This window comes from Periplaneta americana, chromosome 15 (assembly GCF_040183065.1).
Source record: "Periplaneta americana isolate PAMFEO1 chromosome 15, P.americana_PAMFEO1_priV1, whole genome shotgun sequence".
NCBI lineage: Eukaryota > Metazoa > Arthropoda > Insecta > Blattodea > Blattidae > Periplaneta > Periplaneta americana.
In genome coordinates this window covers 686,531-712,573 of record NC_091131.1, presented here as the reverse complement: position 1 = coordinate 712,573, position 26,043 = coordinate 686,531, and the positions used below count along the sequence as shown (strand labels likewise).

The 26,043-nt window shown below is 39.0% G+C and overlaps 2 protein-coding genes and 1 non-coding gene across 8 annotated transcripts in view; all 3 read right to left on the bottom strand.

Annotated features, from left to right (window-relative positions):
* LOC138715784 (metabotropic glutamate receptor 2) overlaps positions 1-2,665 on the bottom strand; it is a 67,601-nt gene extending 64,936 nt beyond the window's left edge. The window contains exon 1 of one of the 4 annotated variants that reach the window (XM_069848848.1): positions 2,549-2,665. The gene's annotated coding sequence lies outside the window, so the exon portion shown is untranslated. Of the gene's footprint in view, positions 1-2,473 lie in introns of all 4 variants that reach the window. The other 3 variants (XM_069848849.1, XM_069848850.1, XM_069848853.1) reach the window with 3 other exon arrangements.
* A 6,384-nt stretch (positions 2,666-9,049) lies between these two features.
* TRNAS-GGA (transfer RNA serine (anticodon GGA)) lies at positions 9,050-9,121 on the bottom strand. The gene has a single exon. It is a non-coding gene; the product is annotated as a tRNA-Ser (tRNA).
* A 12,040-nt stretch (positions 9,122-21,161) lies between these two features.
* LOC138715781 (platelet binding protein GspB-like) overlaps positions 21,162-26,043 on the bottom strand; it is a 173,629-nt gene continuing 168,747 nt past the window's right edge. For all 3 annotated transcript variants that reach the window (XM_069848844.1, XM_069848845.1, XM_069848846.1), the window contains one exon: positions 21,162-24,830. In XM_069848844.1, coding sequence (XP_069704945.1) covers positions 21,699-24,830 — 3,132 coding nt within the window. In that variant the 3' untranslated portion in view covers positions 21,162-21,698. The remainder of the gene's footprint in view (positions 24,831-26,043) is intronic.

Here is a 26,043-nt window from a genome sequence, read left to right as displayed (position 1 = left end):
GGCCTGGCAAGTTAGTTCCATATTCGTCTTAGACAGGGAGAGAGGGAAGGAGGGACATTTTACCTAATATTCTGGAGTCAAAGTTCGTTTGGAAAAGTCCATCCTAGCATAAAAGGGTGTATATTGTTCAGGTTAGGCGAGAGCTTGCGAATTACTTTCAGCTTCATTTGAGCCCCACTGGGCGAGAGCTTGCAAATTAAGTTTTCGAGTCAATGCAGCCCTGTTATGCAAAATGAAACTCACAAATCAGCAATCAGTCTCTTTCACTGATGGAATTTGAGTCTTCAGTTCAGTAGCACTCATTGTCAGGCCTATATGTACAAAAATTCCACCCAAAATGGAATATTTACTGAAATGAAAAATGGTAATTGCTAATTTTATATAAATTCCTAAACGTCCTAAATCTCTCTTTTTAGCACCTAGAAATCCGTTGCCTAGCAATGAATCACACTGGCAGTACTGCTACTGTCCGTGAGAATGATAATGTCGCTTCTTTGTTTCCCCCACCCGTTTCTGCTGGCTCCCCTGTAGGCTAAATGGCTGATCTGGTAGCCTCTTTCCTGAAAATATTTGTCGTACGGTATTGAAAGTCTACGTAATATTATACATTATTATATTGTTTAAATTTAAAGAAGTAAATAACTGTCACGTGATTTCCCGACGACCCTATGACATAACCTCTCGGGCGGATAATATGTCTGTCTGAACCAATGACGTTATAGTTACTTAACTACATAGTTAAAGAACAAATCAGATTAACAGAACTACAGTCACATTGTGTTCATAAGATTGCTTGTAGTAGTAGTAGTAGTAGTAGTAGTAGTAGTAGTAGTGGAAACTTATCACCTTTACTTTTTAACTTTGCTCTAGAGTATGCCATTAGAAAGTCCAGGATAACAGAGAGGGTTTGGAATTGAATGGGTTACATCAGATGCTTCTCTATGCGGATGACGTGAATATGTTAGGAGAAAATCCACAAACGATTAGGGAAAACACGGGAATTTTATTGGAAGCAAGTAAAGAGATAGGGTTGGAAGTAAATCCCGAAAAGACAAAGTATATGATTATGTCTCGTGACGAGAATATTGTACGAAATGGAAATATAAAAATTGGAAATTTATCTTTTGAAGAGGTGGAGAAATTCAAATATCTGGGAGCAACAGTAACAAATATAAATGATACTCGGGAAGAAATTAAACACAGAATAAATTTGGGAAATGCCTATTGTTATTCTGTTGATAAACTTTTATCATCCAGTCTGCTGTCAAAAAATCTGAAAGTTAGAATTTATAAAACAGTTATATTACCGGTTGTTCTTTATGGTTGTGAAACTTGGACTCTCACTTTGAGAGAGGATCATAGGTTAAGGGTGTTTGAAAATAAGGTGCTTAGGAAAATATTTGGGGCTAAGAGGGATGAAGTTATAGGAGAATGGAGAAAGTTACACAACACAGAACTGCACGCATTGTATTCTTCACCTGATATAATCAGGAACATTAAATCCAGACGTTGGAGATGGGAAGGGCATGTAGCACTTATGGGCGAATCCAGAAATGCATATAGTGTTAGTTGGAAGGCCGGAGGGAAAAAGACCTTTAGGGAGGCCGAGACGTAGATGGGAAGATATTAAAATGGATTTGAGGGAGGTGAGATATGATGATAGAGACTGGATTAATCTTGCTCAGGATAGGGACCAATGGCGGGCTTATGTGTTGGCGGCAATGAAACTCTGGGTTCCTTAAAAGCCAGTAAGTAAGTAAGTGGAAACTTATGCATTAGATGAGTACGTACGGCATATTTGTCACTAGCAACCAGCAGTGTTTGAGGTACAGCAGAAGAAATAATAATGTAAAATATTGCAATAAGAGAGGAGAAATGCTTGTAATATACTGCATAGCCTACAGACAGACGACTGGAAAGGTGCATTCCCGCCACAATCTCGAAATCGACTTATCACAATACTTCCTCTACATTAATGGAATCATTATACTCACCCATTTCTTACACGAACACTTACACACACACAGCCTAGTATACTGTACGACATAATTCTCAACAGACACACATCATGCATAACGTGGCCTGCCGAAGTGGTGTGCAACTTGAAAATGGGTCACAGTCCTGCCATCTATCCGCAGTATGCGGAACCCGAATCACGCAAGTGGGTAGGCATTAGACACACATTTTGAACCACACTATGAATTCCTGGTCAGCACGAACTGTACGAACACACAACAAGCGCTGAATCACCGTTTGTGCCGGGAATTGAAGCGGAGTCCGATCGACTGGTAACGCCGTAGCATATGAAAATAAAGTGAAAATCTTCAAAGGTTAAGAAGCAGACGAGGTACAAACCTGATGTAAACAAGTGACTTCTGCGCAAACATGACAAAAAAAAGAAGCCAGCAGCGCATTCGTACATCTCACGTGTGAGCTATTCCATTCCAGGTATATCAAACATTGATATCCTCACCTCAATTATTATTGTGTGATCAGCATACAGTACCTGCGGCAGAAGATGGAGATCTGAGATCAAGCCAGAACTCACCTCAAGCGGAGGTCATTGTCACTCACTTCACCTCACCACGCTACGCTCCGCTCCACGCCGCACTGACTCTGCAGACAGCGCGGCACACGGCCTCGTCGCCAGAGCGCTCTGCCAGCGGCCGCCGCCATATTATAGCTCCCGTTTGTTAACCCCGGACGAGGCAACTTCACCCCTCCAGCTACTCGCATCGTGGTCCTCCCCTTCATTGCATCGAATACCTGCACGGAAATATTTCATGTTTTGTTTATCATTATCACCTCTTCTTCTTCTTCTTCTTCTTCTTCTTCACTTTAATATTGTTCCTCTTCCTTCCCTTCGGCGCGTCAGGGTGAATAAGGACAGAACTTGCAAGCTGAGCGAATTCAGCCATTACCGGGCACGGCATTATTACTATTTCCAATTTGCGCAAAACAAAAATAAAGTAGGGTAGTCGAAGCAATAATTCAAAGAATTGCAGCAGAAATATTATTAGTGTACGCACAGCGACAAGAGAAAGTGTATTTTATCTCCCTAACATGTACCTTATTTAACATCTTTTCACGTTGATATTACTAAATAAAAGAATGATTGAAACATATATACGTCACCTAATAGACAGTCTGCCCGCAACATAAACATATTGACGCACTGTTGCAACGAAGAACGAACAATCTGCAAGTTGAAAAAGCATTTAGTCGGAAAAGACAGGAAGTGTTATTCATGTGTAAATAAAATTTAATTGTATCGAAATTTAGCTGACTGGCCAGGAAAGGTAACAAAATTGTGGTATGACATGCAGGGTTAGGTAAGAAAGTGACTACATCGATATACTGAGCAAAGATTTGTTTTAACTTTATAATGACTACTTCGTTCTACAGAATTGCCTCTTACAATCAATCATCCGATACAGGTTTCCTTTAAATCCCATGGCTTACAAGGGTCGCAACGTTCCGTCTTTACCAGGATATAAACCTGTTACCATGCCAACATCGTTCCACCTTCCTCATCAAGTTCCCCCGAAATTCCTTAAGTTGGAGTCTATCTTCTTCTACGGGTATTCGAAATATATTGTTGCGCCATGCAATTCAACCAAAGAAGGTCTAATTCACTTCCATGAGAAGAAGTGTTGCTCCCTTACATCTCTTGCTGCATAATAATGTAATCCCATGGTAAGGAATATTGTCCCGTACTTCCACATTATGTAAGACACGACGTCTGACATAAATACGCTATTCAGCAATTCTTTGACAATCCAGCAGCAATGAAGTAGGCTTACATTCCATTTTGTTTTGTGATTCTTAAAGTTCCGTCACTGTCAATGTTGGTTAGGAAAGATATGAAGATGCATAATATTATATACCTTCTATGTGTACATGTCCGAACAAAAATATTAAACATTTACATTAACATTATCATTGAAACTATAATACAATTATCTGTATCAAAATCACCTTCCCTTTAATAAGGTGACCAACGTCCCGATTTGGCCGGGATCGTTCCGTTTTTTGTCCCCGCCAGGTTCGGCTGGGACGCTTGAATGTTTTGATTTTCCCAAGTCAAATGAAATTATCAGTGATTTGAGATTTAAAATGTAATTTGTTTAACTTTCTACACTAGTGAATATATAGTTATACGTATGGGCAGAGTTATGACGTTATCTTTAGGTTAAGTCATAGATAAAAAAGAAACTCGTGTCATGATTTAGGCATCATTTCGTGTCGTGTGTTTGAGATACTTTACAATGAATTGCAATACTATAAAATATAAAATGTGTGTCGTAGCTTGCAGTCATTGAGGACATTATTACCACTGTGCTTACGTCCGTGTACTAGTTTAACAGACTGTATTGTATATTATTTGATGAGTGTTGTCAGTAGGGATGGAAGTTCAGACACCGAACCTATGAAGTTAACTATACTTGTTTTTTTGAAAGATGGGACATGACAGGAGCGTTGCGATCGGAAAAACAACTGAATGACACATAGCTTGGTAGGCCGGTTGCTATGGTAACAACGGTTGAGTTGCCAAACTTACAGTTCGCACATGGCGAGTGCTTAATAGCTCTCTTGGCGACATTTACTGTGCACACAATTTTAGCGTTGGTACGTTTCGTCTTTGATTCTCTGTCCATTTTTGTATTGTTTTCTTATCTTCGCGTCAATTGTCAATGAATGTTTTAACGTGTCAGCCATCTTAACCACAATTGCTACCTTCCATCAGCTGGCAGCGTGGTAGTCCATATTGGCAACATGGCACTGTAGTTCCAAGCTCGGCCGCTTAACTGTCATGTCCCATCTTTCAAAAAAACAAGTATACAAGTCGTCTTGTTTTCATCATCTCATGATAGTACTGGTACAGAGCACTGCTGTGCTTAAATCAAAATATTGCTCTGTATAATCGGCTGACTAAAACAAGTACGAAAGCGACTTCCTTCATCCTCTTTTTTTGTGGAAAATGGTGATATATTCTAAATAATAACGGTGTACTTTAAGTGTCACTAATTTTGTTGCAATGTACTACTGTGTGCATTCGTAAATTGGCAATGTATAAACCTGCTCCGATTATCACTCAAACAAGAAAATGTTCTTAGACATTGGTGCGAATTTGAAATAGTTTTTATTTATCTTGTGCCCGTTCATTATTGCACTTCACAGAATTTTGAATAGGCCTATGCAGTATCTTTTCAAGAACACTCTTCAGTTTTAGAGCTGATAGTATAGCATGTAAAGTTATTTCATAACACAAGGGTAGATGAATAATATTGTGTACATGAAGGATGAGTGGAACAGAGAAAAATTCTCTCCGGCACCGGGATTTGAACCCGGGTTTTCAGCTCTACGTGCTGACGCTCTATCCACTAAGCCACACCGGATTCCCATCCCGATGTCGGATCGAATCCTCTCAGTTTAAGTTCCACCTCTTGGGTTTCCTCTAGTGGCCTACCCTCATGCACTGCGTCATAGATGTATGACAGTGGCACAATGTCCATACATGTGCAGAGGAGGATTCGATCCGATATCGGGATGGGAATCCGTTGTCGCTTAGTGGATAGAGCGTCAGCACGTAGAGCTGAAAACCCGGGTTCAAATCCCTGTCACGGAGAGATTTTTTCTCTATGCCACTCATCCTTCATTATAAGATGACGCAGAATTTCTGCACGGTAATACCGTATATACTTCGGTACATCATAATAATATATAATGGTTGTTGTAAGAGTCGGCAATTTTCTAAACGTATATTTTTAATGAAGTGTTTAAAATATGGACTTTCAAGTTTATAGAACGGAATATACGCACATATCACCATCAGACACAAGTCATACTAAAAAGTGGACTGATCTGAAATCAAATCACTAAACAATTCTAGATGGTCGATGTATCTTTTAGACCAGCAGTCATCAGCACAGAGCACGCTCGGGCTACCGTCTCTTACCCGCACTATGGTGCATCCATGTCTGCTGGCGGGTATGCTCTCTCCCTCTCTACCTGCTGCACGGCGGGGCATATGCTGTTACACCAAAACTCTTTACCCATTTCAGCTAGAGCTGACGACCACTGTTTTAGAGTCACAATGTTTTTGTAAATCATGACGCGTATTAACTTTTATGTCTAACTTACATACTTGCCATAATATATTTTTGTCCTTGACTGAAATATAGTCATCTTCGAAGTCTTTTACAAGCACAGGCAAAGTTTCAAATTTTCTTGGCGGCATTTCACTGCATCTTCACAGTACTTTGTTATAACAACTGAACTCCTAACGAAAGATTTACTTTTCAAACAGAAAATAGTCGAAACAACCTACAGAGTTTATTTCTCGACATGTCCTTCATTTTGCATACGAACCTGAAGGTAAATAAGTGAAGTGAAAAACTGACGTCATCCTTTAGTCAGTGTAACTTAAGCCTGTAGCCGACTGCAGGCAATGTTTTTGTGTCTAAACTTCGTACCCTAGTTATCAGTTATAGTAGAGGACTATTACGAGTAATTATATCTTTTCTTTAAATCATTGTCTTAAGGCTGATTCACAATAAACTGGGAACGGAAACGACAACGAGAACGAGAACGGAAATAATGTTAAAATATATGTATTTAAATGTAAGCGTTCACAATAGTTAATTATGAATAATCACATTTAAATACATTTATTTTAACAATATTTCCGTTCTCGTTCCTGTTGTCGTTTCCATTCCCGGTTTATTGTGAACCAGCCTTTCATCATCATCATCAGTAGCTCTACAACTCATTGCTGAGTCTTGGTTTCCTCAAGGACTCGTCTCCAGCCATCGCGGAGTCAGCCTTTAGCTTCAACTATAATGCACAGTTAATAATGAGCATTTTTGGACTGCGTTATGTAGATCATGGTGCGGCTCGCAAGGTGGAGTGACTGAAGTGGCTCTTCACTTATATTTTAACTGCTCACAAATCTGAAAGACGAAAGCCTCGTGAAATAAATATGCGATAATCAGTATAGACTTGTTGTTAAGTTTTAGAGAATCAAAAATAAATTACATTACCGGTACAGGACATAGATAATCTGGCAAAATATAATGTGCGAAGGTAGCCAAATTACATTGAATTCATTCTTCAATTAATAAAGGGAATGCTATCAATTATAAAAAGTATCGGTATCTAATACATTGCAAACAATAGATAACGTGAAGACCTAAAAACTAAACAATCACTTTATGCAAGATTAAAAAATCACATACTTTTTATGTGTGGATTTTTTACATATTGTATTTTTATTTTAAATAAATAAAATAGATATATTATCATTGCTTGCGGAGTGATGGTACATAATTTTTATGCACATATGCAATATCAATAAGATGCCATTCCTTGCTTTTGTTAATAAAATATAACCGGCAAAATGTAAAAGCGTTATTTATAGGTGAACTCTGAATCATAAATTCACAAAGGAGGCTTAGCTATTATAGCTATTTATTTATTATCTGTATATTTATTTATCCATATATGGATCTTGAATGAAAGTTTATTATCTTGCAGATAAATTAATTTACATAATAAAAACAAAAAGTTATCTTTCCACTAATGTTTTAACATCTGATGTATAAGTCTAAATAATTCACTCAGTGGGATTTCTCTACAGTCTGATATACCTGTACTAACAATTAAGTATTCTTTATTGTCGTAAACTACTGATTGATTTTTAATGATATTGATATTGTAACAACAGAGATAATATTATATCGTACCTTTTGCAAATAGCTTGGAAAATTAAACAGGGATGGTATTATCGCCGCGCTCTCATGGTTAACATTCGGCAGGTCTTTGAGCGGCCTCATGCGTTCGGCAGGTCTTTGAAATTTAATTGTATTATTGTTTTCAATTTCTTGTGTCGCCGCTCCAATCACTCGCCTCAATTTCAATAATGCAACCAATAAGCTGCTTCAATTATTATTAAATGACACTTACTTGTCTAATCCACGTAGACTAAACCCGAGGTTGCAATGCCTTGTGCTGAGGACGAACATTAAGGTATGTGATTAAAAATTACTATTAAAGAGTTATTATTAAGAGTTAAGAAAGCCAACGTACTCGTATATGAAGTAATAATAATAATAATAATAATAATAATAATAATAATAATAATAATAATAGCCATTTAACAATATAACAAACTAGTGCTTATTCTTATCGAGAAAGTAGACGTGACAACGTGACGCTTAGAGTGAAACCTACAGAGCAACAATCGGTCGGCAAAATTATTTTTTTAAACCACACCGCACGTTATTGTATGATGCCGACATGTTAAGCATGAGTCCGCGGCGATAATATATCATCTTTCAAAATTATATAGCCATTACTTTCACACTATTCACTAAAAACACCCGAGACAAAACAAAGGACAAGTATGACAATCGTGTTTACCGCTCTATTTCTACCAGTAGCATGGCGGCGTAAACATGCGCAGACTGGTTTCAATTTTGGACAGCACACCAGCGCTCTGCGTGAGTCTATATACTATAGTATATAGTATAGTATATAGTATACTATTATAACGTCTTTGGCTTGTCCAACCCCGACAAGGCGACAAGTGCAAACCCACTGTCAGAGTTATCCATTTCTTGGTGAGAGAAACAAGTTAATTTTGTTAGTTAATGATGTTCATAAGTGATTTTGCGAATGAATCCAGAAAACGATGCAGTGTGTAATTTATTAGAGACACCGTTTTCTCGTTGGCGCGAGGAAGATAAGAGAGACTTATTAGTGTTTAATCGTCCCACTCCACATTTATCAGTGTCTGTTAAAAAACAAAAAAAATTCGGAAATCCTTATCAATTGGATTTTAAAAGTACCTGGTGTGGAGAGTATACCTGGTTACGTGGCAGTGTTTTTCTACAAAAACTTTTCTGCTGGGCTTGCCTTTTATTAGGAGTGAAAAAAAAAAAAAACGTTTGGAATAACGCAGGGTTTGGTGATTTTGCGAAATCAACTCGTGCAATTCACAAACATGGGGATTCGATGATGAGAGAGAGATGGAACGGAGAAAAATTCTCTCCGGCGCCGGGATTTGAACCCGGGTTTTCAGCTCTCCGTGCTGATGCTTTAACCACTAAGCCACGCCGGATACAATCCCGACACCGTTGAGAATCGTCTCAGATTAAGCTCCATCTCTTGGGTTCCCTCTAGTGGCCGCCCTCTGCACTACGTCATAGATGTCTATGCACGCAGGACCGAAGTCCATACATGTGTAGAGGTGCACTCAGATGAGTGACTGGTTGGCCGGGGTCCGACGGTATGGGCGCCGTCTTTAAATCACAAAGTGATTTATTACGCATATCATATTTATTTTGATGTACCGAAGTACATATGATATTTCCATGCAGATATTCTGCTTTCTCAGATGATGAGAGAGAGATGGAACGGAGAAAAATTCTCTCCGGCGCCGGGATTTGAACCCGGGTTTTCAGCTCTCCGTGCTGATGCTTTAACCACTAAGCATGGAAATATCATATGTACTTCGGTACATCAAAATAAATATGGGGATTCGAGTGAGCATTTGAAGTGCGTATTGCAATTGAAACAAGTAGAGAGAAATTTGAACTCAATTCGCGATGCGTTACAGAAATCGTCCTTATTGTGTATTAAAATATTTCATGAGAATAATCGGTTAAACAGGAACTTTATTAAAGTTGTGGTTCAAGCCGTTATATATTTAGCGAAACAAGAGTTGCCATTTCGAGGACATGATGAACAGGTTTCGTCACATAACCGCGGTAATTTCAAAGAACTGCTCCAAACTTTGTTCTCCGTAAGTTCCGATGAAGTTAAGAATCAATACAATAAAATTAAATGTGTATTCAGCGGCGAATCTAAGACAATACAGAACGAACTAATTGAATGTATTTCAGACTGCGCATGTAACCAAATCAAGGAAGAACTAAATGAAACAGATTTTTTCCTTGTAAATTGACGATGCGACGGACATTGTTCAAAACTGTCAGTACTCTGTACAAGTAAGATTCGTGACTTCACATGGCAAACTGGTGGAGCATTTCTTGGGTTTTTATGACGTAAGTTCTGATCGGACTGCACAAGTCCTGTTTGAACTAATAGACAGCATCTTAGGGTCTTTGAATTACAGGATCGTATAATGCGGGTGTTCAAGATGTACGCTGGACACCCTGCAAATTCGGTAATTTCATTTTTTATTTTAAGTTGTTTTATATAATGCAACAATAATTTTAATTTATCACAATTTAAATGCGTGGTAATCTCATTGGAAGTTTACGTATATAATTCAAAACTATTTTTAATTTATTACCATTTAAATATTTTAAATTCCAGCTGGTTGAATGTGCACACCATCCACAGAACGGCTTTCGTTTTATAACGTACGCTCTGCCTGATGAAGTGGAATGAGGTCTGGTGTGGTTGTCCTGTCCGTACAAAAGAACAGCTTCGGTTGAGAGTTACTGCTAAAATATCTGCGCGCGCAAGATGGCATGGTGGGGATACTCGCTTCTCTCAAGCTCTCATATCGTCCTCTATACAGGCAGCTCAGCTCGTCAATTGTAGCGTTATAAAATATTGTGTTTGACGTGTGTAAATTTACTGTGTTTAGGTTTTACTAGGGTTCATAGTTGTGTGCCAGCGCAGGTGAACAATTTAAATTACTTATTTAATGATAATAGTACTTGGAAATGTACAGTAGTGGCAAAAAAAAAACCCGAACCCACCCTTGTAGCTGATTTCAGAGTCACAGATTCAAATTTTCCAATCACAAAACACATCCATCTTGTATAATTAATTGTAACAATGAAATTTATTGCATTTGTTCGTTTCTTACCGTGTTTTGTTTCCTTCAATGCCTCAAACTTACAGAAGAAAAAACTTTGAGAGTTCTATTTTCATCTGGCATCAATATTACATTTCTACCTCTATTCGGCAAAGATAACTGCGTATTTTTACATTAAATAGCAGTCCATATCTCTGTCTTCACTATCCATATTGAAATTACCACAGTTGACACAATACACAGCACAGGATTCTTTTGTATCAGCTACAAGGGTCGGTCCGGTTTTTTTTTTTTGCCACTACTGTACACTGTAAAAGATCTTTTGCAAAAGCCATTCTCTTTTCGCCCACTAGAAGAGAAATTACATATAGTGAATAAAAGTAGACCTACCCTGCCACTTCCGAATTTAGTGCAACAATATAAAATAAAAGGCGGACAATACACTAGACATTTTTCTATTTCACAATATGAAAATGTAGAATGGTTAGTGGATTGTGAAACTTCAAACATGTTATTTTGCTGGCCATGCTTATTGTTTTCCAACAAAAATGAGGTTTAAAGTAGGCATGAATTTGCTGACTTAAATCACTTGTCTAGTGCACAGCAAAAACATTCAAAATCTCAAACTCGTGTACAGTGTTTCCTGAAATCAAAACTTTTTGGCAAACAGCGAATTGATACTTTTCTTGATGATCAACGAAGAACTGATGCCAGTAAACACAACGAAGAGGTAAAGAAAAATAGAGTTGTGTTGATACGAATCATTGACGCTATTTGTGTTCCAGCTAACCAGGAGCTCCCTCTACGGGGACATGACGAATCAGATAGTTCTTCAAACAAAGAACATTTTTTAGAATTTTTTAATATGTTAAAAAAAAATGAGATTTACTTTTATAAATCCATCTAAATTCGTCCACAGTGTTTCGAGGAACTTCTCCATTGATTCAAGATGATATCATAAAAGCTATTACTGATGTAGTAAAAGAAGAAATAAAAAATTAAATTAACTCAGTTTCATTTGTAGCTCATGATGAAACTTCTGATATTAAGAACAAATCTCAACTATCCATTGTTCTCCGCTATGTAACGGGCGATTCTGTCTATGAAAGATTCTTAGGCTTTGTAGATGTTAGTGCTGATAGAACAGCAAATGGTTTATTTACTCATATGAATTTCAAATTTCTAATAAACTCGTGGTTCAGACATACGATGGAGCTTCTGTAATGAGCGGTCATGTGAATGGCTTACAATCTAAAGTCTTATCAGCCTATCCAAATGCAATCTTCACCCGCTCTTATGCCCGTGTTCTAAATCTTGTTCTCCAGCAGAGTGTATCAGTTATTAAAGAACGTAAAATATTTTTCCATACATTGAGTGGACTATCTGCTTTCTTTTCTAAATCCTCTAAAACAACATAATATACGTTGCATGAATTTGTGCAAAAGAAAATACCCAATGTAGCATCAACCAGATGGAATTTTACATCAAGGCTTCGCCATACTATAAAAGAATACAGATCTGAACTTTGTAAGTTCTTCGAAAAAATTATTAAAGATTCTGGTAAATGGAATAGTGAGGCAGTCATAAAATCACGTGGTTTTCTATCTTTCCTTCAAGAGTTTGAAACTATATTTCTATTGGAAGTATTTTCGATGTTGCTTACTTATAGTGATATATTATACAATCTTTTACAAACAAAACATTTTGATATTCTTTACTGTAGCAGGAAAGTAATTGACACCAAGGACGAACTTCAATATGATAGAGAACATTGTTAGAGTTTGAAACAATACAATTTCAAATAAGGCGAAAACGAAGCGGCACTGTCCAGATAAAGCGGAACAAATTGCCGGTTATACTTGGAAATTATTGATCGCCTAATTCATCAAATAGATTGAAGATTTTCTCAACTTGATAAATTAGAATATTTTCATTTGTTACAATATCAGAAGTATCACCACGGCATGGCGCATCCTCAGGTTGCGGATAGAGGAGACGGCCTCCAGATATGGATGGTAGTTTTGAATATGTTGAATAAGCAGTCACAGACAGCCGATACGAGGTGGTCCTCCAGCTTGGGGGTTGGGCGAAGGGGTAACAACCCATCACCGTAAAAAACAGCTTGTTACGAAACCTTCAAATACGCCTCGGAATGGGACTGATTCTCTGGAATAAGGTTTTGAGATTTGGTACTTGGAATGTTACAAGTCTATATAGAACAGAAGGGGTAACATTAGTAGCAAAAGAACTAGCTAGATGTAGAATAGACCTTGTGGGAGTACAGGAGGTTAGGTTAGATGGTAACGGCATAACACAAATATGAGATTACTTGTATTATGGGGAAGGAAACGATAATCACCTATTAGGAACAGGATTCTTTATTCATAACAGAATAAAATCAGCAATAAAAAAGGTCGAATTTATCAGTGATAGATTATCATATTTAGTACTTAAAGGTAGATGGTGCGATATCGTAGTTATAAATGCTCACTCTCCTACAGAAAAGGAAGACGACCATATAAAGGATAGTTTCTATGAGGAATTGGAACAGACTTTTGATCAGTTACCTAGATATCATATGAAAATTTTATTGGGAGATTTCAATGCTAAAGTAGGACGGGAGGATATTTTTAAACTGACTATTGGAAGAGAGAGCCTACACGTAACTAGTAATGATAATGGAGTTAGGTTAGTCAACTTTGCCACATCAAAAAATTTAATTGTCAAAAGTACAACATTTCCCCATAAGGATATACATAAATATACTTGGACTTCTCCAGATGGATTGACACATAACCAGATAGATCACATCTTGATAGATAAAAGAAGTATAGTAGACATTCGAACCTTCAGGGGGGCAGACTGTAATTCTGACCATTATTTGGTAATTGGAGAACTAAGAGAAAGACTATCAGTAGCCAAGCGAGTAGAGCAACAATATTAGAAGATTCAATATTCCGAAATTAAAGGACGAGGAAACTAAGCAACATTATCAGGTCGAAATTTCAAATAGGTTTGCCGTATTAGCAAGTTCCGACGATGTTCAGGAAGAGTTAGATGTTAATAGTGTGTGGGGAAAATATCCGAGATAATATCAAAATTGCAGCTGAACAGAGCATAGGTTATTATGAAACTAAGAAAAAGAAACCATGGTTTGATGAAGATTGTTGCATAGTAGTAGAAAGAAGGAAACAGGCAAAATTGAAATTCTTACAGGATCCAGTTGAAGTGAATAGAGATAATTATTTCAATAAAAGACGGGAAGCAAATCGTACACTTAGGAATAAAAATTGAGATCACTTGAAGGAAAAATGAATGAGGTAGAAACAAGTAGTAAAAATAAAAACATTAGACATTCATATAAGGGCATACAGGAATTCAAGAATAGATATCAGGCAAGGGTAAACATGATCAGGATGAGAATTGTGACTTGCTTGTGACTCTCATTCAATCCTGAACAGATGGAAAAACTATTTTGGGCAACTACTAAATATACATAGGCCAAATAGAAATGATCGGGATGAAATTGAAATACAAACTGCTGAGCCATTTATACCCGAACCCACACTTTCTGAAGTCGAAATTGCGATAGAAAATCTGAAAAATTATAAGTCTCCAGATATCGATCAAATTCCAGAATTAATACAAGAGGGTGGAAGTGCATTATCTAACGAAATTTATAAGCTTGTACTTGCTATTTGGGAAAAGGAAATTGTACCAGAACAATGGAAGGAGTCCATAATCGTACCTATCTTTAAGAAGGGGGACAAGACTAACTGCAGTAACATTCGAGGAATATCACTTTTGTTGACATTGTACAAAATTTTGTCAAATATTCTTTTGAGAAGATTAACTCCATACATAGATGTTATTATTGGGGATCATCAGTGTGGTTTTAGGCGTAATAGATCAACTATTAATCAGATATTTTGTATTTGACATATAATGGAGAAAAAATGGGTATATAAGGGTACAGTGCATCAGTTATTCATATATTTCAAAAAGGCATATGACTCGGTTAAGAGAGACGTTTTATATGATATTCTTATTGAATTTGGTATTCCCAAGCAACTACAGTAGTTCGATTAATTAAAATGTGTCTTAGTGAAACGTACAGCAGAGTTCGTATAGGTCAGTTTCTGTCAGGTGCATTTCCAATTCACTGTGGGCTAAAGCAAGGAGATGCACTAGGTATCACCTTTACTTTTTAATTTTGCTCTAGAGTATGCTATTAGGAAAGTCCAGGATAACAGAGAGGGTTTGGAATTGAATGGGTTACATCAGCTGCTTGTCTATGCAGATGACGTGAATATGTCACGAGAAAATCCACAAATGATTAGGGAAAACACGGGAATTTTACTTGAAGCAAGTAAAGAGATAGGTTTGGAAGTAAATCCCGAAAAGACAAAGTTGTTGTTTTCTAATGCCAGGCATTTGACAATAAAGTCATTTGACCTCTTGCACTCCAATATTTTTCAAAGATATTATCATGGCCAGCCACTGAAGCACAGATTTTGAGGTGTTCCGAATCCATTTCTTGTTTTGAGTTGCACAATGGGCAGTTAGGGGACTGATATATTCGAATTCTATGCAGTTGTTTGGCCAAACAATCATGGCCTGTTGCCAATCTAAATGCAGCTACAGACGATTTTCGTGGTAAATCGGGAATTAGCTGTGGATTTTGATGCAGAGAGTTCCATTTTTTCCCTTGGGATTGAGTTATCAAATTTTGTTTGTTGAAGTCTAATCGTACCTATATGATATGATTACGTCTCGTGACGAGAATTTTGTACGAAATGGAAATATAAAAATTGGAAATTTATCTTTTGAAGAGGTGGAAAAATTCAAATACCTGGGAGCAACAGTAACAAATGAAGAGTCCACTGCAAGAATGATGGATGTCACTTTCTTGTCGAAAATGAACCAAGACTGTCAATGCATAGCTTAAGACAGAATGTACATAGAGAGTTATATGTAGACTTCGTGGAATTGCCACGAGAATCGCAAGGTTTACTACGCATGCCGTTAGACTATATGAGAAGGGGGCTTGCAACGGATGGAGTATGCCTCTAATGTAAACACTGAGCAGTATACTGCGGTTACAATAAAACCTGTATCCTGCATTCAAGAAATATAATGAATGATCATTGAAGTAGGAAATGTCTAAACATGTAAATACACAATTATTTTGTAGTGAGATATATTAACTCTTAAAATTTAATGTAATATACTCACATCATCCTTGAATGTGTGCATTTCGGTGAAGAGTTACGTACATTTTGAGTGACTGCAAAGTGAACCTCCTCCGATGGTCACTCAAACAGCTTTTATATTGGGAAAATGTACGTTCAACATCACACGATGTAGTAGGCGCATATTTGAAGAACGGAAAGTCACTACTTTTTAGTACACAAACTTCAGACGTCTTGTCGTGACCTGATAGTACATCATTTATAATACGAAGTTGTGAATAGGCAGAAATTTTAGCAATAATGTTTCTCAACTTACATTTCACTTTTTCTGAAATTAGTGAATTGTTATTTTGGATAACGGTTTGTGATACTTTGTCCACTATATTAAGGGCGTCTGAGAGTTGTAGTTTAGACGATTCTAACAGGATGATGCTTTTGGACACGATTTTAAAATTAGAATCAATGAACAGAATATCTTCCAATAGCTGTTCAGAAGGCAATGATTTTACAGCTGCAACAGCGGAACTGTCTGTGCTATCCAGTGCATCAATTACCTCCATTATTTTTCCGTAATGTTCTGCATAATAATTAACAGAATCCAACCACGTTCCCCAACGGGTCAAGACTGGCTGCGGGGGTAAGGGTATTCCAGGGGCAATTGTTTGGAACAGCAACACTCTCATTGTAGTATGTTTGATTAAATTCTTGTTTGCACTGAACAAATGTTAAGCTTTGACTATTCCAACCACAGTAATGCAAAAAAAAAAAAAAAAAAAAAGTGCTTACATAGTTATACATTAGCTGTAGCTGCCTTATCTATTTGAACTGGTCACATCTCTTAACATCAACTGCTTATACTACGAGACCGGGAGGTCGCTCACTTCCTCTATATTACCGTACATCGTACATCGACAACCTGATTGCATGCTGCGTGTGGCAATTCAACAAAGTCTAGTTATATGGAATTAACATTGATAGTCATTGTCCAGTAATGATCGGAAAATCACAGTTAAGCTTTGAACGCTAAGCATTTCAAACTTTCAATTGCTTCTCCTGAAAAATGTATTCCAAATGACATCCATCGTTCTTGCAGTGGACTCTTCAAATATAAATGATAATCGGGAGGAAATTAAACACAGAATAAATATGGGAAATGCCTGTTATTATTCGGTTGAGAAGCTTTTATCATCCAGTCTGCTGTCAAAAAATCTGAAAGTTAGAATTTATAAAACAGTTATATTACCGGTTGTTCTGTATGGTTGTGAAACTTGGACTCTCACTTTGAGAGAGGAACATAGATTAAGGGTATTTGAGAATAAGGTGCTTAAGAAAATATTTGGGGCTAAGAGGGATGAAGTTACAGGAGAATGGAGAAAGTTACACAACACAGAACTGCACGCATTGTATTCTTCTCCTGACATAATCAGGAACATTAAATTCAGACGTTTGAGATGGGCAGGGCATGTAGCACGTATGGGCGAATCCAGTAATGCATACAGAGTGTTAGTTGGGATACCGCAGGGAAAAAGACCTTTGGGGAGGCCGAAACGTAGATGGGAAGATAATATTAAAATGGGTTTGAGGGAGGTGGGATATGATAGAAACTGGATTAATCTTGCTCAGGATAGGGACCGAATGCGGGCCTATGTGAGGGTAGCAATGAACCTGCGGGTTCCTTAAAAGCCATTTGTAAGTAACAGTTGCAACAGTATTTCATGTTAGCGAATTTTCTTTGCAAACCTAAGCGGAATTCCCACTTTCTTTCACCATTCAGGGAAACGTAGCCACATTCTAAATTTGATAGTTGGAAGGCGAATTCCAACAGCTGTGGAAACGAGGTGGACATCGAACACCAAAACAATAAAAACAGTAGTAGAGAAATGGGATGGTTTAAAAGAGGTTTTTGAAGAAGTAAAAATAAATCCTGGAACTGAGTCTTCTATCCGTCAATGCGGGGGGTTCTTGGATGACATGAATGATCTTAAATTGTTTTTTGGCTATGGTTTTTATAACATATTCAGTCTAACTTATGTTTTGTATGATGTTCTGCAAAAGAAATGTTTAGATATAAGTTACTGTGCAGCTAAAATTCGAGGTACTTACGATTTTTTTTTTTTAGAATTTATTGATTGATCAGCACATTTAGCGCTATACAGATCATTTCTAAACAAAATATAAATACAATACATGACACTGAATTGAGGACAGCCTAGATTGGGTTCCTCAATGAACAAAAATAATTGTTAATAATTATATACATAGGTTGGTGTGATGATAAATTTTGATTATGATATGAGGTCCATTGGAAGTTGGCTCTTGATTCCGGTGGGAAATGTGGACTTCCTTCCGAAAGAGTAATGGATGGCGCCTGGAACATTTTCTAGGTTGTTACAGAACTTCTTAGCTTGTGAATGAATAAACTATTTGATTGTGACAATACCAGTTTCTCTGTGCAGCATAGTGGGTTACTGTTAATTCTGCAAAATGGAAGTTTCCAAAGCACTGCATTGAAGGTTATTTAAACATAAATCTCGTAGATACAGCATTAAAATTATTTACAGGTTTCTTTTGGTTTTTTACTTAAGGCACTACCGTACTCCCTCTCCAGTAAAAATAAATGAGAGCAGTGGCCATCTAGATCTCATTGAACAATACATACACACAGATGTGCTTAGAGGATGTGATAATCTCTTGCTTTGGTTCAGCAGGATGGTGCTTAGTAGTAGTATAGTTGCTTCTTCCAAATTCTAGGCTACCATTGACAAAACATAATTTACGAAATTAACAAATGAATCTACACAGAGATATGACCATTCACCCTGGTATGTGAATGGCATCAAGTTATAGAACGTAATTTACAAATTATATTAGTACTATTACAATTGTGATAATGGTGGTGGTAGTAAATAATTGACTCGGTATATACGTAATGATTTTTGAAAATGCCACAGATGACTAACAATTTCGTTTTACAGTTCTTTGATGTGATAGTAAATCTACTCTTACAATTACACAAGTACCATCACATTCATATCACACAGCTGGGATAGAACCAGGTACATTGGACTACACAACGCTTCTTGTCCACTTACCAAGCATGTCATCCTCGGACTGACTCTAGTCTGTTTTGTATGCGAGAATGAGAGTAAGGAGAATTGCCCACCACTAGTAACCTCTGAGCAGCCACTTCAAATTTAAACGGAGCATAACAGGGACATAGATAAAAAAAACAGAAATATATGAAGTTTGATGGGCGCATTCAGAACTTAGGTCTTCATCCCTGTTAAACTGACAGAACCTTCATTATCTCTAATGGTAACGCGTAATGCTAACATAATACTTAGCAAGTCATCTGTAAATGGGACAAACATCCGATAAATGTTTTAAACATTTTCGATTTCTCCTAAACTATATACTGTAAGCGAACTTATCTGGGCAGCTAAAAAAGAGAGGCGCGGGGATTAGAGGGGTCGCTTCTAGCGGTAGCGGGGCAGGAGAGGGAAGGCCGGTCTATGAGGCAGGCAAAATACATTTGCTTGCTTAGTGTGATCGTTGCACTTACAGTAATTTTGCATTCTGTGGAGGCATATTTATGCAATGGCCGGTAGTACGAGATGCAAAAAGGTTACACGCGTACACAGTAAGGAGAGAGAGAGAGAGAGAGAGAGAGATAAGGTCAGTGGTTGTTTGTTGCGATCAAGAGGTGAAAGAGAAATGTCTTACTTCCTTATGGCTTTTAAGGAACCCAGAGGTTCATTGCCGCCCTCACATAATCCCGCCATCGGTCCCTATCCTGTGCAAGATCAATCCAGTCTCTACAGTAATCATATCCCACTTCCCTCAAATATATTTTAATATTATCCTCCCATTTATGTGTCGGCTTCCCCAAAGGTCTTTTTCCCTCCAACATCCCAACTAACACTCTAAATGCATTTCTGGATTCGCCTATACATGCTATATGCCCTGCCCATCTCAAACGTCTGATTTAATGTTCCCAATTATGTCAGGTGAAGAATACAATGCATGCAGTTCTGCATTGCGTAACTTTCTCTACTCTCCTGTAACTTCACCCGTTAGCCCCAAATATTTTCCTAAGTACCTTATTCTCAAACACCCATAAACTCTGTTCCTCCCTCAAAGTGAGAGTCCAAGTTTCATAACCATACAGAACAACCGGTAATAACTGTTTTATAAATTCTGACTTTCAGCTTTTTGAGAGCTGACTGGATGACAAAAGCTTCTCAACCGAATAATAGCAGGCATTTCCCATATTTATTCTGCAATTAATTTCCTCCCGAGTGTCATTTATATTTGTTACTGTTGCTCCAAGATACAGGTATTTGAATTTTTCCATCTCTTCAATGGATAAATTTCCAATGTTTATATTTCCACATCGTACTATGTTCTAGTCACGAGACATGATCATATACTTTGTCTTTTCGGGATTTATTTCCAAACCTATCTCTTTACTTGCTTCAAGTGTTTTCCCTAATAATTTATGGATTTTATAATGTCTAGACGACGCCAGCAGTGATGATGATGGTGATTAAGGGCAGAGGAGGAGGAGGAAGAAGAATGTTGATAATAATGATTGTGTGTGAAAGTGAAGTTTTTTGGAAACCCAGAAACTACAAACCTATGCTTCTACTTGAAAGATTTCATGTATCGCTTGCCATCAGTAGCTCATGGCCAGATACGAATATTGTAATAATTGGAGTTGTGATCATACTGTATTGTACACGGAAGAAAAATGTAATTTATGTTTGTTATTTTGTGAAACAATATACTTTCACCTACCATATCCTATGGAATGCACTGAAATTAAATACGGAATGATGTTTTTGTAACTGCAGGTACAGCTGCTGTAGCGAGTCAGGTAGCCAGCAGATAGCTACGGGGCAGCGAGAGAGCACTAGGGGACCCAGCTGCGCGGACAATACAAGGGCATCATGATCAATGCAGCACATCCAATCTTAGCAATCTTCACATGCAAGTTACGTGCGTTGTTGTTAATATACGTGAAATCTTCATGTTAGCAGTCAACATTCAGATAGAAAAACTAGGAGAGGAGAGATACGAAGACATACTAATAAGAAACAATAAAACAGGTAAAATAAGAGTGAAGGACCAATGCATCAAGAGTGGATCATGTGCAGGGCAAGGAACACCATTTGAACTACTCTTTTGACTTAAAAACTTTATTACATTATTGTGTTTGACATATAAAAGTGCTGTACAGTACATGATCTTGAAGCAAATAGAACTCGAGAAAAAAAAACTATATGATGAACTGCAAAGCAAGTTGCAAGGCACCTGGCTTACCATTAACTACCCCACTCCCTCCCCCCTTATAGCATATACAAAACCTTTCTGCCAAGTGCTGCACACCAAATCATCACAACTACATATGCACCACTTCAACTCCGTGCATTGCTGCTATATAGTATGGAATCAAGATCTATCTTGTTGCTCGAGTGAAAATGTTTCATACAAAATTATTTCAAGTGGTGTCAGTCAAGAGTCTTTTGGATCCCATTCAATAAACGAAAACTTCTAGCACCTTATCTATAACAAATGCTGATTGAAATAAGCAAAATAAACGACCCAAAGACTCTCATCTTGTTTTACATAACAATAAATTAAATGAGGTTCACATGGACACATACCCAGAAAATTCCAAGTGAAACACAAGCTTGAAGAATCATTTAAAACACTCAGTCGGCCACTTGTACTGCCGATTCGTTGTTCACAGAGGCTGCAGTCTTTGTTGTTTTGGTGGTGGTGGTGGTGGTGGTGCGGGCCACACCTGTGCTCGTGGTGGTCTTCTTAGACCCCACCTTGCTCGTCGCTGTTGTTGCCTTCACTGTGCCTGTGGCAGTCACAGTTGTCCTCGTCACACTGCCAGCAACCCTGCGGGTGGCAGTCACAGTGGTGGTGCGGGCTGACAAGATGTGCTTGTTGGCAGTCTCCTTCACCTGCTTGTCCGTTGCCAGCTTCGTGTCACGTGCTGCAGCCACTTTGTTGCGAGCTGCTGCAGTCGCCACGGTTCCAGTGGCTCGTGTCTTTGCAGCTGTGCCATTCACGGCTCCTGGCTTGGGTCGCTGAGCTGTGGCCAACACTGCAGTGGTCCTGCTTGCCACGCTGCTGCTCACTTGCTTGGGTCCCGCGGGGGCCGTGGTAGGACGGGCCGGGGGCCTCGTGGCAGTGGCAGCCGGCTTCTTTGTTGCAGCTGACTTGGCAACATCCCCATTACTTAAACTGCCAGGCTTGGCAGTGCCTGTGGCTGCAGGCCGTGGACGTGGAGATGCGACAGTCTTTGAGGCAGGCGGCTTGCTAGGAGAGACGCCTGGCTTACTTGTCAGTGGAGACGACTTTGTGGGCGGTTTGCTTGCTGCAGCAGCAGCAGCAGATGAAGGCTTCTTCGGTGTCGATGACCTGATTGTGCTGGATGCTGGCTTGGTTGGGGAAGTTGGTGTTGACTTCTGCACAGTCTTTGTCACAGCTGTAGCTTTCTGGGAAGCTGTTTTAGGTTTTTCTGCAGTCACTGGAACTTTCTTGTCTTTGGCAGGTGCTGGTTTCTTAGCAGATGTTTTCTTTTCAGAAGAAACTGCCTTCACAGCTGGGACTATTGCAACAGGCGCCAGTACTGCGGCTGCCAGCACTGCACTATCACTTGGAGCCTTCATCAACCCTTCAGAAGCAGAAGTGCATGTGGCTGCTGGTTCAGATACGGGTGTCGATGATGGTACTGATTCAGATGCAGATGCAAAGGTGGGTAAAGGTGTTTGTTCAGAGAACGAAGCCAGTGAGGGTATTTGTTCAGATAATGGAGCCAGTGAGGGTAATTGTTCAGATACAGGTGCCAGTGTGGGTATTTCTTCAGATACAGGTGCCAGTGGGGGTATTTCTTCAGATACAGGTGCCAGGGTGGCAGAGGATATCTCTTCGAATGCCGGTGCCAGGGTAGGCGAGAGTGCCTCTTTTGATGCAGGTAACAGGGTGGGTAAGAGTGTCTCTTCAGATGCAAGTGCCAGGGTGAGTAAGGCTGTCTCTTCAGGTGCAGGTGACAGGGTAGGCAAGAGTGCCTCTTCTGTTGCATGTGCCAGGGTGAGTAAGGCCGTCTCTTCAGGTTCAGGCGGCAGAGTAGACGAAAGTGCCTCTTCTGATGCAGGTGCCAGGGTGGGTAAGGGTGCCTCTTCTGATGCAGGTGCCAGGGTGGGTAAGGGTGCCTCTTCTGATGCAGGTGCCAGTGTGGGTAAGGGTGCCTCTTCTGATGCAGGTGCCAGGGTGGGTAAGGGTGCCTCTTCAGATGCAGGTGCCAGGAAGAGTAAGGGATCCTCTTCAAATGCAGGTGCCAGGGTAGGCGAGAGTGCCTTTTCAGATGCAGGTATCAGGGTGGGTAAGGGTGCCTCTTCAGATACAGATGCCAGGATGGGGGCGGAGGCCTGTTCAGGTAGAGGTATCAGGGTAGACGGGGATATTTGTTGAGCTAGGGAAGCCTCGGTTTGTGGGTGTATTTGTTCGTATATGGATAATTGAGTAGGTGAGGGTAGTGAAGGTGAAGACAAAGGTGGAATGCGAATAGGTTCCTCATCAGACATGTGAGCTGGGGTGGGAGGTGGTGTCTGTGTCACAGACATCTCTTGCTCCTTCATTGTACATTCGTCTGTCAACATATCGAATGTAGGTCCTTCCTTCTTCCCTCCCATAACTTCAATATTATCAGCCAATTTCTCGCATGTGAATGGTTCCAGATTCACTTTATGAGAGACAGAGAAATCAAGCAAGGAGGCTTTGGAAGCTGCAGTAGGCTCTGGACACTGTTGTAACAGAGAAGCCTCGTTCAAATCTGGTGATAGAGTGCCAGCTGCATCTGGACACAACTTGATCTCTTCATCTTCCTCTGGGGAAAGCAGCAGTTCCTGCTCCATAGGAGCTCTCTCAGGAGTTGAGGTTGCAGTACCTAGTCCTACTAATGGAACATCTTCAGAAAAGAGCTGGTTTACAGCTGACTTCTCCTGAAAGCTTAGAGCAGGTTCTTCTGATTTCTTCCCCACAGGAGATCCAGACTCATCCTGTTCGAAGGATGATGTGCCTTCACTCTCCAGCTGTACACGTTCTGGTTGCAATTCCATCTCTGGAATCAATTCTTTCTGCAGTTCAAAACACACAGGTATTGTTCCCTCAGTGTTGATAAAAACCGTACTGTCTTTATGAAGTACGTTCTCTTCAACAGATTTTGACACCAACATTTCACTTTCGTTGAATTCGGACAGTTCGTTTTCATCACATGTGCTACCATTATTGGACTTAGAAACACCTGATGTAAATTCTGCTCCTAGAAGATCTTGTTCAGCAAGGGACTTTTCCACTGCCGACAATGATGATACACTCTCAGTCACAGTCTTCTGGAGTTCCGACCCCGTGGTTAGAAAGCTCACCGTGGAGTCATCACCAAATTCTGCTTTTGTTGAAGAAGATTCAGACTCATCTAGTACGGACTTCTGTGCTCGTTCAACGTCCTCCAAAAAGTCACTATAGCTGCCCCCATTGTGCACAAAAGGGTTAGTGGTGTCATCTAGCCCCGAGCTGATCAGGTCTGGCAGCTTGTCTGTGACCTCCAACTCACTTGGGCGTTGGCTCACCTCGTGCTGGAACTCTATTTGTGAGGGCACAGAGATGTCCTCCATTGGGACTCCCTTCCTCGGAGACTGTGCCAGCAGGACCTCCTCCATAGAGGGCATCAGCTGGGTTGGAGAAGGAACGAATTCAGCTGCATCAGGATTCAGCTGAGACTCCATGTTGGATTCGTCTTCCAACTGTAGTTGTACAGACTTCTCGCAAATCTGCAAGCAAAATGTGCACAGGTACAAACTAATTCCCCATTTTAATACAAAATGTAATTTTAAATGAGTCCTACACTGTATTATCATGGTGTAGGGCATCATGCCTTGACCAGTGTTACAGAATGAGCACCAGTTCAAGTTCTCCTGGGCAAAAGGTTTATGAAATTTCGGCCAGTGTATGAGACCAATGCCTATCCAGCATTGTGATGAATTTGGAGGGCTATGTTAGGTAGTGAATCCAATGGCTGGGGAGATCACTGTGCTGACTGGTTGGATGATAGTTCATCTCAGCTGAGACATGTGGACATGGGGCCACCAGCTCGTGATTGGTCTTCACCCTTCCTGGGCTGTCGTGTCAGAGTATTACACTAAATGAAGGGTCCAGAAAATGAAGGGCTAAGTTCAGTTTAGTAAATTTTACAGTACATCTATTTTTCTTTCAATTTTTTTTTTTTTTTTTTTTTTTTTTTTTTTTTTTTTTAAACTCTTTGTATACTGACTGGTACCATTTCTGCAAAAATATAAACCATGTTTCTTTTGATTTGTATTATATGCATCCAGTATTTCAGTCTAATACTGAAACAGATATAGTGAAGAAAAACCGTACTACGAAAAATAGAGCTTAGTTCGATTCCTATTTTAGCACATTAAAATGTACATTGTTCAATTACTCGATTATACTACAAATTCTCAATAAACATGTTAAAAAAAATACTCCAGAAAATTGACTATTGTGAACTTTTTTCAGAAGAAGGGTAAGTTCCCATAGTATTCTTGATTCCAATCCACAAAACCTCTTCAAGACAACCTACAGATCCTCATATTTCTCGAAAGGAATGTCCTCAACTCTAAAATAAAGGGAAAATTTCAAATTCTGAAACTAAGAGAGATGCAATTTGGAGATAAAAAAAAGCAAATGTTAGACAAGTTCTATCAACAGTAGTTCTCTTATTCGTCTTGTAGGAAATAGACATTTTTGTTTGTGGAAAGCCTTTAGAAATGCTATCCACAGAGGAAATGCATTCAAATTTACTTAAATTACATTAAATAATGCAGACTTTGCTCCAGTAGTTTTGAATACTTTGATTTGGCACTTCTATGTTGGAATTTTAAGCCCTGTATTTTCATTGAATTCCATAGTCCATGTATTCTAACTGGGAATGATCCTTATACATACTCAAACCTTTGCTCTAGGTTCACCAATTACACAGAG